Genomic DNA, 17,188 nt, shown 5'->3' on the forward strand with positions numbered 1-17,188 from the left:
GAAGGGGGGAAGGTGTGTTAGGAGGCAGTGAGGGTGACAAAAAAGCAGGAGTGTGGAGGTGAGAGGTGGGACTATGACTGATAAAGGGAGATGGCAGATGGTATGTAGAGAAGGAAGGCAGATATAGTGTGTTTGTGTGTGTACAGGAGACCAGGTGGAAGGGAAGCAAAGCCAGGAGCACTGGAGGTGGATTCAAACTATTCTACCATGGAGAAGGAAAAATAGAGTAGTGGACAGGAAGAGTATGGGAATAGTGTTGTGCAGGTGAAGAGAGGGTCAGACAGGGTTGAGTTTGAAGCTGCAAATCAAAGGAGTGATGTGCAATGTTGTCAGCGTGTATGTCCAATGGGCGGATGTTAGCTAGAAGAGAGCTAGATGAAGTGGAGGAGGGTCTCCCCAGGGTGGAGAGCATTGTGAGGGGGATGTAGGTGAAGGCTGCAGAGGCGATGGGGAGGTGTTTAGGAGGCATGGTGTTAAGGAGAGAAATGCAGAGCGTCAGATGGTGTAGATTTTCTGAAATGAATGGAAATGGCTGTGGTGAACATGAACTTTAAGAAGGGGGAGGCAGATAGGAGGACGTCAGAATTGAAGAAAGCGAACACAGGTGGACTCGTGCTGAAAATGCAACATGAAAGTGGTAGGAGACTGTAAGGTGGTGGCAGGGGAGGATGTAGGTAGGGAGCATCAGATGGTAGTCTGTAGGATGGCTTTGGACATCAAGAAGAGTAATCAAGTGAAGGCAGAGCCAAGGATTAAATGATGGGAGCTGAAGAAGGAGGAACGTCGCACAGAGTTCAAGAGGGAGTTGAGATGCTAGGGAAGAGTTACCAGCTGGGAAACTACAGCTGAATTAGTGAGGAACCTGTCAGGAAGGTGTTTGGTGTATCCTCTGGACTAAGGAAAGAGGACAAGGACACTTGTTGGTGAAATGACAGCGTAAAGGAAAGTATTTAAAGGAAGAGGTTGAAACAGTCAAGGAGAGATGGGAGTACAAAGACTGGCAAAAAGGAAAATGCTTCACTGAGGAGGGAGACTCAATTAGTTAGCTCCAGATGTCACATCAAATACATCAGAACTGCGTGACTATAAACAGATCTATAGACTAATGTACACTTATACTTGTCATCTGTGTGAGCTAGCTGAAGCAGTTTATGTAAGCCATCTTTTATATGCTATGCCTTGTCCTTAACACTTATATATTCTTTATATATGCTAAGATCTTTCAACTTAAACTCCTTGATCCATGTACTTAAGCAATAAGATAAAATGATATAATCTATATTTATAATATAATATATCTTTTTTCCAAATTGTTTGACACAAGCAATAACAAAATGGGTTATCCATCCATTAATCCATTTTGTCCGCTCATCCAGGGCCGAGTTGCAGGAGCAACAGCCTAAGCCCAGACTTCCCTCTCCATAGGCATCACGTCTAGCTTGTTCCCAGGCCAGCCGAGAGATATAATCTCTCCAGTGTGTCGCGGGTCTCCCCCAGCGCCTCGTCCCAGTGGGACATGCCCTTAGAGATAGGATGAGGGGCTCAGAGTAGAGCAGCTACTCCACCACATTGAAAGGAGCCAGCTGGGGTGGTTTGGGTATCTGACAAGGATGCCTCTCCCAGGAAATGCCCAGGAGGGCTTCCTGAAAGAGGCCAGCCACCCTTCCAAGAGAGCTTCTGTCCACTGCTATGATGTCATTCTTTTGGACACCTTGAGCTTGTAAACATAAGTGAGGGCGGGGATGTCCTGACCAGTAAATGGAGAGCTTCGCTTTTAGACTGGTACAGCATCCTCATCACTGCAGCCACAGTACCATCTGTCAATCTTCTGCTCGCCTCTCCCATCACTCATGAAAAAGACCCTGACATACTTAAACCCAGAGTGGGCACTCCACCCCTTTTCCAGCTGAGGACCATGGCCTCAGACTTGGAGGTGCTGACTGTCATTCCCACCACTTCACACTCGGCTGCAAACCACTCCAGTATGAGCTGGAGTCCACCATAGGATGAAGCCAACAAATCCACATCATCTTATCTGACTTGCTGAAGCCACATGTTCCTCCTCGCTCGCTCCGTTCACCTGAGCAGCTGCTGCTGTCGGTCCCTAAGTCGCGGCTGAAATGCAGAGGAGACCGTGCCTTTTCAATTGCGGCTCCGATGCTCTGGAATAACCTTCCCCTCCAAATTAGACAAGCGTCATCAGTGGAGGTCTTTAAGTCCAGATTGAAAACTTATTTTTATTCCCTGGCTTTTAACTCTGTAGGAAACTGACACCTTCTTATTTATTTTATTGTGTGTAATGATTTTATGGTATTTTTAATTTGGTTGTTGTTTTGATCTGTGTTGTTCAGCACTTTGGTCTGCCTGGTGTGTTCTTAAAGTGCTATACAAATAAACGATGATGATGATGATGATGATCTGTGAAAAGCAAAGATGAGATTCTGGACCACCGAAGTAGAAGCCCTCGTGCATACAAATTATGAACACAATCGGTGATAAAGGGCAGCCCTGATGGAGTCCAACACCTACCAGGAACGAGGGTTAGGGTTATGTTCAATAAAGCCAAATAAATGCATTGTTCTATAAATAAGAAAGGAAAGGAGGACCATTAAACAGAAAAAACATACAATAATAAAATAAAAGCTCAATCTAAATCAAATACAATAAAAGGTAAAAATTGCAATCACAATAACTAAATACAGAAAGAATCTAGACAATATACCAAGTGGCTGACGTTCAGTTAATAAACACTAAACAGACTCCAAATTTTGAATGACCAGAGCATCAAGACTCTTGTGAAACCTTTATGTGACTGTATGTGCACGACTATATTTTGAATGTTTGTGTTTTTGGTCAAGATTTAGAAAATGACCAGTGATCGTATCCAGAACTGTTAGAAGCGTAAATTTCCACTGCAGCTGACGCTCTTTATTATCCAACCCAGATGAAACAGTGATGGTTTGGTGTGGTATATGGGAACAACGATAGTGGGTCCATTCTTCATCAATGGAAACCTCAAGGCCTCTGGATATTTGAAATGGCTACATGATGATGTGTTTCCTCTTTATGCACTGAAGCTGGCACGTTCCCTGAGTGTTTCCAGCAGGATGGTGCACCACCACATTATGGGTGCAGGTCCAAGCATTCCTAGATGAACAGTTTCCTGGAAAGTGGATTGGTCGTCGTGGGCCAGTTGAATGGTCCCCCAAGGTCTCCCGATCTGACCCCCTTGGACTTTTATCTTTGGGGTCATCTGAAGGCAATTGTCTCTGGTGTGAAGATACGAGATGTGCAGCACCTGAAACTACGGATACTGGATGCCTGTGCTGGCATTTCTCCTGCGGTGTTGCTATCAGTGTGTGAACAGTGGGAGAAGAGGGTTGCATTGACAATCCAACACAATGGGCAGCACATTGAAGACATTTTATAAGTGGTCAGAAACTTGTAAATAACTCATGAAAGAATAAAGTTACGTTGAAACCAAGCACACCATTGTTTTTCTTGTGACATTACCAATAAGTTTGATGTGTCACATGACCCTCTTCCTGTTGGAAAAACAAAAGCGGTATCCAAGATGGCCGACTCCTAAATGGCCACCATGGTCACCACCCATCTTGAGGAGTTTGCCCCCTCACATATACTAATGTGCCACAAACAGGACTTTAATATCACCAACCATTCCCATGTTGTTACAGTGTATCCATATAAATGGCCCACCCTGTACTTTGAAGTCAGGTTGACCTGAAAATCCTTGTCTTTGTTACTTCCAGCACATCCATCCATCCATCTTCATCCGCTTTGTCCGGGGCCGGGTCGCGGGGGCAGCAGCCTAAGCAAAGAGGCCCAGACCTCCCTCTCCCCAGCCACCTCCTCCAGCTTATCCGGGGGAATACCAAGGCGTTCCCAGGCCAGCCGAGAGATATAATCTCTCCAGCGTGTCCTGGGTCTGCCCCGGGGCCTCCTCCCGGTGGGACATGCCTGGAACACCTCACCCAGGAGGCGCCCAGGGGGCATCCTTGTCAGATGCCCGAACCACCTCAGCTGGCTCCTTTCGATGTGGAGCAGCAGCTGCTCTACTCTGAGCCCCTCCCGGATGGCCGACCTTCTCACCCTATCTCTAAGGGAGAGGCCAGCCACCCTTCGGAGGAAGCTCATTTCTGCCGCTTGTATCCGCGATCTCGTTCTTTCGGTCTCTACCCACAGCTCGTGGCCATAGGTGGCCTCACTTCCAGCACAGACAACTGTAATTACTTATTAGAATGTCCCCATAGGTGTCTGAAAAGCCTCCAGCTGATTCAAAATACTGCAGAGAGTACACTGATGGGGACTGGGAAGAGTCATGTTTCTCTTATTAGCATTTCTTCTCTGGTTTCTTGTTAAAGCCAAACCAAGATTTCAAAAGCTTTGCCTTACATGCAGAAACCTCAAAACCAACCTTCATAAATACCTTAATTACAAAATGAATTAAATAGAGGGCTTTGCTGTCAGGCTGCAGGCGGTTTTTCAAAAGTAGAATGGGCGGTAAAGCCTTTAGCTGTCAGAGTGCTCTCCTGGAAAATCAGCTCTCCGGTGGGTTTTGTTTTAGGCGTACTGCCTTGACCTTTTAAAATGAAGCTTCAAACTGTCCATTTTCATGAAAGCTGAAGCTGTAACTGTGGATGGAGGCTGAGAGTTGATGAGGGAACTCCTGTTTTTCCTCTCTGCCCTCCCTTTACCTTTCTACAAGTGCTTCTAGGTGTTTACTCTTTTTACTTATTATTACTTTATAAAAACAACAACACTTGTATATAATATAATAATGATGCAGTCCAGTTCCTTGTGATCCATTCCAGTAGCTCTTGGAGCTAGAACGCAGTGCATTGTGGGACGTAGTATGATGGTGAAGTCAAGATGGCTGCGAAGCTCAGGCAGAGGAGAGAGCCTGTAGTAGGAAGGCCGTGAATGAAGTTTTCTATAGAAAATCCTTCGTCGGTGTCCGATCGGACTTAAAGCAGTGTGCTGTTTACGTTGGAGAGAAGCCGCGCAGGACCTACAACACCCACAAACAGCAACAGGATAACAAACTGCTGGCATAAAGTCTCGTATGAATTCCGACGAGAAGGAGGACTGTGAGTGTGCGCCACCACAGGCCGAGACGAGCTCCGCCGGAGGAGCCGATAGGTGGGGATGCTCAGAGGAAAGGCTCGGGATGCTAGGACGATCAATCAGAGCGGGGGCTAGTTAGCTGTTGTTGGAGGCTGTGTGGACGTCAGTGCTCCTTTGTTTCAGGCAACATATTGGGGCAAAGTTTATAGCAAGCACTGGTTAAATGAAAACGAAAGAAATCTGCCCGCGGGTCACTTTGAAGACATTACTTTTGTATGAGTAACAAAGTAGGCTAACTAGCATTTGCTGTGTTAGCTTGCTAAAGTGAGCGACAGATTGTCCCAGTGGCAACATTTTTGGGCTTTACCAGCCCGTCCAGACTGGACTACAGGGTTTAGGTTAATGCTACATTTTACAAAAGAGATAAAATGAATTATCTACATAGATGATTACATTTGCTGCGACCCCGGTCACTAAGTGGAAGCCAGTGCTTAGCTTTAAAAAGAGCGAATGTGGGTTTGCTGGTTAGACTGTTGTCCTCTTCTACACAGCTCGACCAATTTCCTGAGCAGGACTCTGACTTTGTTACCCCACAGCAGAGCCAGCAGTACTCTGAAATGTCAGTGTAGTCATCATGACCTGTGCCGTGGTTCTTATCCTTGTTTGTTGTTCATTTAGAGAACACGAGGAGCCTGAAATAGAAAACCCAGAAGCAAGCCGAATGTAAGTCAAACTCATTACCTTCCATGTGTGCAGTTCAGGAGCTTGGTGTTAGGGTCTGTCCTCGCTTCTTTCTTTCTTGTCTTCATCTTGTGCCTTGACTAAATGTTGTCAGCTGTATTGTTAGTGTGATACACACCCAGTTCATCTCAGCAGCTGTCACACTGTTTGCTCATGATGTGAACATTTGAAGGACCGTTGGCTTAAATAAAACATAATTAAAGTACTTCAGGTTAAAGTGCTTTAATTATGCATGGAATTTATGGAGCTTTGAGTTTACATTATCAGTTGTATCTGTACCTGTGAATGAATAATACTGCTGTTCTATTAGTATTGCTTCAGTGTTTACCAATACGACTGCAGCTGGAATGCTGCTGTCTTCTGGACAGTGGTGTAATTAGCAGAATCAGAAGGTTTTTGTCAAGTTTGAATTTATTCTAAACACTGATAATAAATCTGTCGTGACACTTGACCTGAAAGTGGCTGGAAATGCAACACGTCCAAAGCTCCATAAGCCCGAGCTCAGCATCCAGCCTGAGACCAAGCTCAGCTCTTGTGTTGTCTGTTGACAGAAACTCTTAGTGATTCTCAAGTGGGAAAAGCATTGCAGTCAATCTCGCGTCTCCCATTATTTCACATTGCACTCAGTGCTTTATGAGGATCACAGTGGATTCGCGCAGTGCTTTTACCGCCTTGTGTTTTACCTCTGATCACAGGAAGCGAGCAGCTGCCAAGCATCTAATAGAGCGCTATTACCACCAGTTAACGGAGGGCTGTGGGAATGAGTCTTGCTCCAACTCGTGGTGTGCCTCATCAGTTGGCTTCAGCCGCATGGATAACAACGAGGCAGCGGTCAAAGCCCTGGAGCTCTACAAAGTCAATGCCAAGCTATGCGACCCACACCCTTCAAAGAAAGGCACCGCTTCCACCTACCAGGAGAGCAGCGCTCACAGCAACTCTGCGTGCAGCAACAAGAAGATGAACCATAAGGACATCCACTCTGTGCGAGACAATTTTAAAGGTGAGCAGATTGCGCTGTTTCACTCGTGCAGTTTGTGTTTTTGTTTTTCTCTGGTAACAACATTTGTGTCTGTGTGTAGATGTAAATTACCTGACAGAGGAGAAGGTGTATGAGATCCTGGACACCTGTGGTGAAAAGGAGGATTACTCCCCTCTCATCCGAGTGATAGGCCGAGTTTTCTCCAGTGCTGAGGGACTGGTGCAGAGCTTTCGGCGGTCCAAACCGCACACCAAGGAGGAGCTCAAGTCTCTCCAAGGTAAGGACGAGGACAAGGATGAAGATGAAAAGGAGGCAGCTGCGAGTTCAACTACAGCTATGGAGGAGGATTCCCCCACCTCCTCATCATCGAGGCTCGGCGAGTGCTCGTCGGGAGAAAACGACGTCCAAAAGCTGGCTCCCGATGAGGTTTCGGTCGATATCGAAGCTGTGCGAAGGGTCTACGAGCGCCTCCTGTCCAATGATAAAATCGAAGCCGCCTTCTTGAATGCGCTGGTCTACCTCTCGCCTAATGTGGAGTGTGACCTGACGTACCATAACGTGTATTCACGAGACCCAAACTACCTGAACCTTTTTGTAATAGTGATGGAAAACAGCAACCTCCACAGCCCCGAGTACCTTGAGATCGCTCTCCCACAGTTCTGTAAGGCCATGAGCAAACTCCCGCTGGCAGCTCAGGCCAAGCTGGCGCGTTTGTGGTCGCATTACAGCGCTGAGCAGATCCGGCGCATGGTGGAGACCTTCCAGCAGCTCATTACCTACAAGGTGATCAGTAACGAGTTCAACAGCCGCAACCTGGTCAACGACGACGACGCTGTGGTGGCGGCCACTAAGTGCTTGAAGATCGTCTATTATGCAAATGTGCTGGGTGGCGACCTTGACATGGAGCACAACGAGGAAGAAGACGAGGAGCCCATTCCAGAGTCCAGTGACCTCACCCTGCAGGAGCTCCTGGGTGAAGAGCGCAGGAACAAAAAGGGCCCTCGAGTAGACCCGCTGGAGACAGAGTTGGGAATCCGTACAAGCGATTGCCGGCGGCCGCTCATTCCCTTTGAGGAGTTTGTCAACGAGCCTCTGAACGAGGTGTTAGAGATGGACAAGGACTATACTTTCTTTAAAGTTGAAACTGAAAACAAATTCTCCTTCATGACCTGTCCGTTCATCCTGAACGCCGTCACCAAGAACCTGGGTCTGTACTACGACAACCGCATCCGCATGTACAGCGAGCGGCGGATCACGGTGCTCTACAGCTTGGTGCAGGGTCAGCAGCTCAACCCTTACCTGAGGCTCAAAGTGCGCAGAGACCACATCATTGACGATGCTCTGGTCAGGGTATGTGCATTCAAACCGACTTCAGTGTCCCTTTGATTAGTTGGGTTATGGATGGGTTCAATTCAATTTTATTTATATAGCACCAAATCACAACTACAGTCGCCTCAAGGCGCTAATGTTTGTGAACGTTTCTTCTGTGTGTGTCTGCAGCTGGAAATGATAGCAATGGAAAATCCTGCAGACTTGAAGAAGCAGCTGTATGTGGAGTTTGAAGGAGAGCAAGGTGTCGATGAAGGAGGTGTTTCCAAAGAATTCTTTCAGCTGGTGGTGGAGGAGATCTTCAACCCAGATATTGGTAAGAAAGCATCGCGAGCAGTTTAGTTTCAGATGGCTTTAAACAAGCGTCGCACATACACGTTGAACTGCTGATGCTGGCTTAATAATTCACCTTGAACTTGGACCTGAGTGTGAAGCTGCGGCAGTACGTGTCTGCTGTTTGGACTTTACCACAGTTCAGTCCAGCTGCTGTCACGGTCCAGCTCTGTGGGCGATACACAGCAGCGTGGCACTAACACAGCATGCAGGGCTGGATTTGAGAGCGTTCACTGTCGGCCCATCAGAATCCATTCAGATCCTTGGTCGGAGTGATCTGGTCTTTCTTAGAATTGTTTCCGGTCAGCCCCCCTTTCAGGATTTCATAGATATCGCTGCTGCACTGCACTGAATCCGGATCTCTGACTGGCTTTTCAAAGCCTAGTTTTAGGAAACTGGAAAGTAAAGTTTGTGGGGGTTTTGCGTCCTGCTTTCTTCCACCTAAAGTGTGTCAGCTGTCATGTTATCGAACTGTCTCTGGTCAAAGTTGTCTGAAAGACGTCCTTCCAGACCTGAGAGGGTTCTCATGTTCCCAGTGAGGTCTAATGGAAACGAGCGGAGTAGTTTTTAGCTAACTTGACAACAGACAAACACAGTGATAGAGAGCAGGGAAAACCGATGTGTTGCTTTTTCCGTGTGCACATGGAGCGTCTCTCGCGTGGCTGCTTCGTATCCCAGGATTCACGGGCGTGTGCTCTGTTTTTCTTGCTGCAGGCATGTTCACGTATGATGAGCACACCAAACTGTTCTGGTTCAACCCGTCGTCGTTTGAAAATGAGGGCCAGTACACACTGATTGGCATCGTTCTCGGTTTGGCCATCTATAACAACTGTATCCTGGATGTCCACTTTCCCATGGTGGTCTACAGGAAGTTAATGGGCAAGAAAGGAACTTTCAGGGACTTGGCTGATGCCAACCCGGTAAGCATCACCTAAGCAGCTGTTTGTGCTGTGTTTTTGTTGTTTTTTCTGTCTAATTGATTTAGTTTGGGAGGAAAAGCAGCCATGTCTGTCATATGATGTATGCTAATGCTGATGTTATGCTAATTATAACGTGTTGATTGTCCTGAACCGCTGGACAGGTTTTATACCAGAGTCTGAAGGAGCTCCTGGAGTATGAGGGCAGCGTGGAGGAGGACATGATGATCACGTTCCAGATTTCTCATACGGACCTGTTTGGGAATGCACTTATGTACGATTTAAGGGAAAATGGGGACAAGATTCCCGTCACCAATGAAAACAGAAAGGTGAGCTGAAGAGAACCGTGGAGCCGTTTGTCCTCCTACGATACACACAGGCAAAGTGTGCTTTTCCACTTCATTCAGCTTATCTGACCCAAACCTTTCTGCTGATTGTGATTTATTAAGAGGGCGGAGCTTTAGGGTTGCATGATCCTGTGGTAGCACCTGGGCAGGTCATTGTGTGCAGGTCCTGAAACTGTTACCATGGGAAGTTATTGAGCTGGTTAGTGCACAGTCCCAGTTAGGAGCAGTCTCCCAGACATGGCTGCACCATGTTTACGTCTGGACTCCTCCTGGGATCAATGAAGTTTCTGTCTATGTCAGCCTGTAAAAAGATGGCAGTGACATTTTTTCAGCCTTCTAAACCTGAAGTTTGGCCACATTTTCAATATTAGAAGAGAACCTGAGGAAAGCTGCTTCGCTGCCACCACTCGAAGGTAAGCTGACTTTCAGCTCACTGTCACAAACCGTCATAGCTTCTCAAAATCTGATTGGAAGAGATTTGATGGCACTGATGCTGTTTAATGTTTACTATTTACAGCTGTCATCGGTGCTTTCTGGTAAAGCTTGATGCCTCTTTTCACTGGTTCCCACTCAGCTAGACTCCATCTGGATGTCTTCCATTCAAATTGAGTAGCTCCTCAGTGTGCATGGGCTAGTTACAGCAACACGGCTAAAAGTCCCATTGTATGCGGCACAAACGCAACACAACAATGGAGGTTGCCGAGGCGATGGGGACTCGGGGTGCACGGTGTTGCCATGTCCTTATAAAATATTGACTGTGCACTATCCAGCTCTCATTGATTACAACACTGTACTTCTTGTTGTTTCCAGCTGCTGGTGGTTTGTTATTGATAAAAATGGAAATGTTAAAAGTAACACAAATATAAGGGATGACATGGTGTTCAAGGCCGGCCGCCCCTCAGGGCTCGCGCTTGTTAAATGTTCTCATTGATGTGTGTTCATATAGGAGTTTGTTGCACAGTATTCAGAGTACATTCTGAACAAAAGCGTGGAGAAGCAGTTCAAGGCGTTCAGGAGAGGCTTCCACATGGTCACCAACGAGTCTCCGCTCAAGTACCTGTTCAGACCAGAGGAGATCGAGCTCCTGATTTGTGGAAGCAGGGTGAGAGTTTTTTTTAATGGATGTTTGTATATGCTAGTGATGTCATTCAGTCATTCATTCATGTTTTGTCTCCCACTGTAGAACCTGGACTTCCTAGCACTTGAAGAAACAACAGAATACGACGGAGGTTATAACAGAGATTCTCGGATAATCAAGTAAGAATCTGACCTGAAAACCAAGCTCAGCGCGCTGTGTCTAATTTTTATAACCCAGCTCAAAGTCCACACTAATCAAAGGCATTTTTATATCATCATAACGTCACGGCCCACAATCAAAAGCAGTGGAGACCAGTTCTCACCATGTGGTCCCCCAGCAGACGGTTACTCAGTGCTTCACAGTAGGGCTGGGTATCCTCACTGATTCCATTTGAATCGGGGAACTTTTGCCGCAGTCAGAAATATTATAATTCTTATCATTTATCAGTATGTATCCATATTTTTATATCTATAAAAAGAAAACTGACACTTGTGAGACTTTATCAAAGGTGTGAGCATCACAGCAGAGGCCTTTGTGTCAAAGTAGCTGAAGATAAAACACAGAAAAACATGAAGGTGATTTTCCTGGTCTGGATTTTATACAAATATTCTGCAGTACATCAAAAACGAAAGAAAACCATTAATCAACATATGAACATGACCTGATGCTGCTGAAGCGAAGCAGAGCAAAGTCACAGAGGTTTGATTAGAAACACGGCTGAGAGTTTTTCAATTTTGCATAATTTTAAAAAGTTTTAATTTGTTCAGTATTGAACAGCAGAAATGAGGCTTTCTTTTCAGAAGTAAGTAAAAGGAAAAACAGCGTCCGACAGGCTGCAAACAACGGTAGACTGGTGCGTAACAGCGCTTTGTGTTTACGTCTCCGTGCAGAGTCCGTGTTCCTGCTCTCATTCACTGTTTCAGCTGTTTGGTGGTTGTAGAAATTTTGTGAGGTTTAACCTGAGATTCTGGCGTTTCGGCCAAAATAAATTTATATTTAAATATCGATTCAGGATTTTGATGAATCGATATCACGTTATCCAAGCCAGAATCTATTTTCATCGATAATCAAAACCCAGCCCCACTTCACAGGACTGCAGTGTGGGGAAAAGCTCCACACACTGCGTGTGTGGATTTAAACCTTCAAAACCAGCTCTGCTTGGAATGGTTCTTCCAGTAGTGACGTGTGAGGCCGCTTGTTTCCTCGCCGATCCGATAAATGGGATTGTGTAGTTTTAAGGCTGCTGTGAATTCCTCTCAAACATCAACACAAACAGCTGAGCCTAAATGTAAGTCACTGTCCTAAATTCAGTAGCAGTGCTGCAGGTTGCCACCAGCGCCACACCTGCAGCACCGAAGGACGCCAGGGGCAGCGTTTGTCTCGCCCTAGCAACACCCGTCCCGCTGCTCCTTCAGTTCGCCTCATCATAAACTCATCATCTTATTCTGTGTTATAATTGACTTTTGTGTTTGACAAGGTTTGTGGCCTCGCCACACATGACTCTGCTTACGAACATCCACTGAGCGAGCGAGCACACGTGAGGCGTGATGCATTTTTACAGCCATAATTTGCATGTCACTGTGACAGGCGGAAGAAGAAGTAGTTCCTATCAGTCATTTATATGATCCTAACGATAAAGTCCACTGTGTTCCTGTTAATGATGGACTACAGATGTCGATACTTTAATCTGAGAACCAATTGTAGAACATAAGAATCAATATTTCAGTAACACGTTAGCTTCAGTAAAGTGTTAGCTGGGTTCACTGAGGCTGTGTATCTGTGGCTGACTGTGGAGGAGCTCCCAGGAGAGCCCCAACAAACACCTGGAGCAGGTGAGACGGCAGAAGCGTGAGCTGATGTGATCACAACATGTTTCCTGCTTTGCTCAAAGTTCGTCTCCATCACGCTGCTCGTCTCTGTTCCTGCACAGAGTGCAGCTACACAGCCTCTCAGCTTTTAACAGACCATAACTAGCAATTCCCAGCATGCAACTGGGCAAGTGGGAACGTGTTAATTGACAGTTATTATTGTGAAGTTGATGAAGGAGGAGGAAACAGTATGCCATGTTGGCCCATTATCAGCTCCAGTCAGTGCTACACAGCTCGGCCCAGTCTGCAGGTGCATTTCCTCTGCATGCACTCCTGCACCCGAGACTGCGAACAGACCAGAATAGGCCTTTATTGTCACTGTACATGTGCAACGATGATGTGAGTGCTCCACACCAACTGTGCAGTTATAAAAAGTATGAATAGTAGATGCAGGAAGAAATGACAAACATGAGAAATATATCCAAACGAGGAGGAGTGCAGCGGGCGCGGTGCGGGCGCGGTGCGGGCGCGGTCCGTGTGTGACGTTCCTGACACTCACTGGGCCTCAGCGCCTGACATCAGCACTGCCTCCTCCTCACTGTGCAGCTGCAGCCTCGTCACCAGGCACAGACTCCACCTGAGAAACCATGAGAGTTTACTTTGGAAGACCAAAAATATGCAAAGACTGAAACCTCGCTCACCGTTAACTTGTATGTTTAAACGGAGCACATACGTCTGTGCATCCACTGGCTATGTTTTGAAACTGAATTCATATATATTTGATGAAGGCGTTTCCTCGTGTTTGTGTCGTAGGGAGTTTTGGGAGACGTTGCACTCATTTGGCGAGGAGCAGAAATGCCTCTTCCTACAGTTCACCACCGGCACCGACAGAGCGCCTGTGGGTGGGCTGGGCAAGCTGAAGATGATTATCGCCAAGAACGGCCCCGACACAGACAGGTGAGCCACAGCCGTTCCGTTTCCTGTCCCTCTTCTGTTGTGGTGCACGGGCTGCGTGCGCTCTGCTTCCTGCTAGTGACTGAAGCTCGAAAGTCTTTATGCACAGCTGACTGTGTCCTTGTTTCAGCAGCACGCTCTTAGCAAACATTAAGGAGTCCAGTACACAGTGTTTAAAATGTACGTGCTTATCAGTAAGTAGACATGAGAGAACGTGGCTTATTACGAGTGGTAGCGTTGTCTTTAAATTCAGCTTATTTATCCAACAATATCCTTTTTCTTCATCACATGTTGTAAAAACGATGAGGAAACTGATCAGTCATCACACCAGTGCAGGTATCTCGAGAAACTGGCATGACTGTTATGAAGTGTGAACACTGGAAGGATGAACCAGTTAAAGCCAGTCTGTTTTTGTTGGACATAAAGGAGACCGATTGTGACAGCAGCAGGCATCACAGCCCTTTGTGGAGCTGTCGGCCTGTATACTTCATGTATTTTGTCTCTGCATACACTCGGTGTTGCTGTGTGACGATTTGCTTTGTTCCTGACGTGTTGTCTGTGTGATGTGTGGTTTCTCGACAGGTTACCGACTTCTCACACTTGCTTTAACGTGCTGCTGCTGCCCGAGTACAACAGCAAGGAGAAGCTGAGGGAGAGACTGCTGAAAGCCATCACCTATGCCAAAGGGTTTGGCATGCTCTGAACCCCTGCTCCCAACAGACTCCTTCTCAGAAAGCCCATAAACCCTGCCCTGCCCTTCCTGTATCAGACACAATCTCAAAGGTGACCAGACAGGCCAGAGTATGTTCGAGGAAAAGCAAGTGAATAATGAAAGTGGATACGTGGTTCTAATAAATCTCTCTAATAGATCCGCTGCTGTGCCTGCATCATCACACATCAGTCAGTGTAAACGTAGAGACCTCCTCGAGTACCCGCTCCCACATCCACACATGTGAATGTGCTTTCTGTGTACAGAAAGGATCATTTTCCTCGTTATTTATTTGAAGGTTCACGTTTTTCATGCCTGCCTGTTGTGATAAATGTAAAAGAAATAATGCAAATACGGGACGATGCGTTTCCAACTCGATAAACTCGGCGACAAAGTACCCCTGAACTCTTGCCCACAGCTCCCACAGAGATTTAGTTTAGTGTTCGCTACTGCATCGTATTCCCCACTGACCATTCCACTCTAGCGTAGTCATTGCTTGTTGTTTCCACCCAGTCTGTTTTGAGGTGAGCGCGTGGAAAGAGATTGGGTCCAGGACGGCACATCACATAGCTTGTTCTCCTTCTCAGTTTCGGGCCTTCTTCCTTTGGGGGACATGCAGAGATGTGTAAGTGCACTTAGACATTTTCAGAATGTTTGTTCTTTGGTCACAGGTTGCCATTATTGTTCGTTTTATTTCCTTGTCTGCCTGTGTTGAGGATTCTAAATAAAATCAGTGTTTATATATCAGTGCATACCGTACCCACGCTGTGGAGGATGTACACATGTAGACTGAGTCTCAGATGCTCTCCTTGTGCCAACCTGTACAGCGGACAGGTAGAAGCCCAGCACGTACTCTGTGTCGTCTGCTTTGGGTTCAGTCTCGTAGAAACCGCTCACGCTGCATAGCCCCCCCCCCCGTCTGCAGACCTGATAAAGCTTTGTCTGTTGCTGTGGTTACACCTGGAACCTAACGAGACCATCCTAGTTCATGGTGACGTGAGTAGTTTCCTTTGCCGTTGGAGTGTAAAGCTGGACTTTGATCTGGTCATCTCCCGCTGATGAAACATCTCCCTAATATGTCTTCTCGTTTGCATCCAGGAGCCGTGAGGCGAGCTCTCCTCAGTTTGTGTCTCTGAGGGTGAAAGAGGCCGTGCTCGCCGTGCTCGCCGTGCGCCTGCTGCCGCTTTGTTTTGTAAGCTTGGCCTGACTTGCTGTGGACCTTCATACCTCTCTGTTTACAGCACAGATAACACAGGTGTGTCTGCTGTGACTGTGTGGACACGTCGCTGTGACCTGATCAGTGAAACAGGTGTAACCACTGTTGAAAAAGTGCTTTGTCTCTAATAAGGACTGTGAAATCATTTCCCCTCACAACAGGCAACGCGTCCTGTTTTGAATGCTTTTCCTCCTCATCGGTCAATAGGCTGCGTAATGTTCTCGGACACAGAATCGTCTCGCTGCTTCAAAGTTCGGTTGTCTTTTTAAACATCCCGCTGCTGTTGTGTAGTCTGCAATATCCATCCTCTGACACAGTCGGCAGACGTCCTCGGGTCAGGCAGCACGGCCGTCACACAGAGGCAGGCTTACAGCAACGCTTTGCCCAAATCGCTGACATCACTCACTTGGAAGTGAAAACGCCACTTTGGCAACAGCTCATGTAACCATGGTAATAAGGGTACCATGTAAAATAGCTGCTCCATCAGCAGACAGTTGTTTTAAATGCTTGATGGTCATCGAGTTGCATTTGTAAAATGGAACACGAGCCTGTGGCTGTTGGAAGACACTGAGATACGCTCCCCCGCATCTATAGCCATGTCTGTAGGAACATGGAGAGAGGGCGAAGGAGTTGCTAAACCTGCAAACTACCTGGATGTCTTACTTACAAATGAGTGGTTGTGATCCTTTGGACAAACTGGACATAAACATGCAAGCTTGCTGTCATTGAAAGCTTTCCTTTGTGTGACCTCACAGCTCCTACACGCAGCAGGCTCAGGTGTCCACGTGCGTACTTCCTTATGAGGTACTGGGTGGTATCGTTCTGTGTACAGAGACCGTTTGTGGCGTGTAACGTGACCTCACTCCTCCAGTCGCTGTGGTTAAAGGTCTGAGAACAGATGATGGCATGGAAGAGGTCACGGAACATGGACCCGAGTGTGTGGACTGCATCACGGCTATTGCCAGAAACCATCTTTGAACAGAGAGCTCTTAACGTCATATAACCCTGCCTTGTGTCATGTGACTGTACCTGCAGTCTGGTAAAGCCGTTCAGAGCAAACGTGTACGTTTGTGGCGGTTGGCTGGAGGTGGGGGGTCAGTGGTTTGTCCCTGAGACGCTGAAGTCGTTGCTGCATGGCTGACGTACCTTATAGAGGAGCGCGTGGAGCGCCACGATGCCCACAACATACCACTGAGAGCACAGTGCTCAGCACTGCCATCCACCAACCTGAGCCAGTCTTTATCTCCTCTTCTTTTTCTCCTCCCTCATCAGCTACTCCTAACACTAGTTTAGCCTTCGTCTGAGTCACAGTACTAGTAGTGCCTAAAAATGTGGACAGCACTGGACTGTGCTGGGAAGTCACTACAGTGCACAGTGTGCGTGCATTGTTCTACGTACTGCAGTAATGCTCACTCATGTGGAAGGCTAAGCAGTACAGCCAGGTGTAGTTTCAGCTGTGTAACCTTACCCGTACCTCCATGTTTGAATGCTGAAGATGCTGCTTGCTGCACACGTGAGCCGACTCAAGGTTAAGGGGTGGACCTGTCTGGGAACGGGAGGCAGATTTCCTCAATTGGTTCAATCAACAGTTAAATTCTCCCACATAGAAACAGGTGAAAGGCTCAAAGTATTCATTGTTGTGAAACATGCTAAATAAAGACGACTGCTTTTTTCCAACAAGCCTGATTTGAC

The 17,188-nt window shown here is 46.9% G+C and overlaps 1 protein-coding gene across 3 annotated transcripts; it reads left to right on the plus strand.

The window, feature by feature from the left end:
• The first annotated feature begins 4,847 nt into the window (after positions 1 to 4,847).
• On the plus strand, positions 4,848 to 17,182 carry LOC309700921 (ubiquitin-protein ligase E3A). Of its 3 annotated transcripts, none has more exons than XM_082524837.1 (11): positions 4,848 to 5,160; positions 5,764 to 5,808; positions 6,522 to 6,826; positions 6,906 to 8,155; positions 8,306 to 8,450; positions 9,182 to 9,387; positions 9,549 to 9,713; positions 10,678 to 10,833; positions 10,915 to 10,988; positions 13,431 to 13,574; positions 14,154 to 17,182. In XM_082524837.1, exons 1-11 carry the CDS (start codon positions 5,084 to 5,086, stop codon positions 14,272 to 14,274), a joined length of 2,688 nt encoding a protein of 895 aa, XP_082380963.1. In that variant the 5' UTR covers positions 4,848 to 5,083; the 3' UTR covers positions 14,275 to 17,182. The 3 variants fall into 3 exon arrangements, with proteins under 3 accessions (XP_082380963.1, XP_082380964.1, XP_082380965.1); XM_082524838.1 differs by having other exon boundaries at positions 4,848 to 5,108; XM_082524839.1 differs by lacking the exon at positions 4,848 to 5,160 and adding an exon at positions 5,190 to 5,247.
• The last annotated feature ends 6 nt before the right edge of the window (positions 17,183 to 17,188 follow it).

This window comes from Aulonocara stuartgranti (genome assembly GCF_965226115.1).
Source record: "Aulonocara stuartgranti genome assembly, chromosome: 23".
NCBI lineage: Eukaryota > Metazoa > Chordata > Actinopteri > Cichliformes > Cichlidae > Aulonocara > Aulonocara stuartgranti.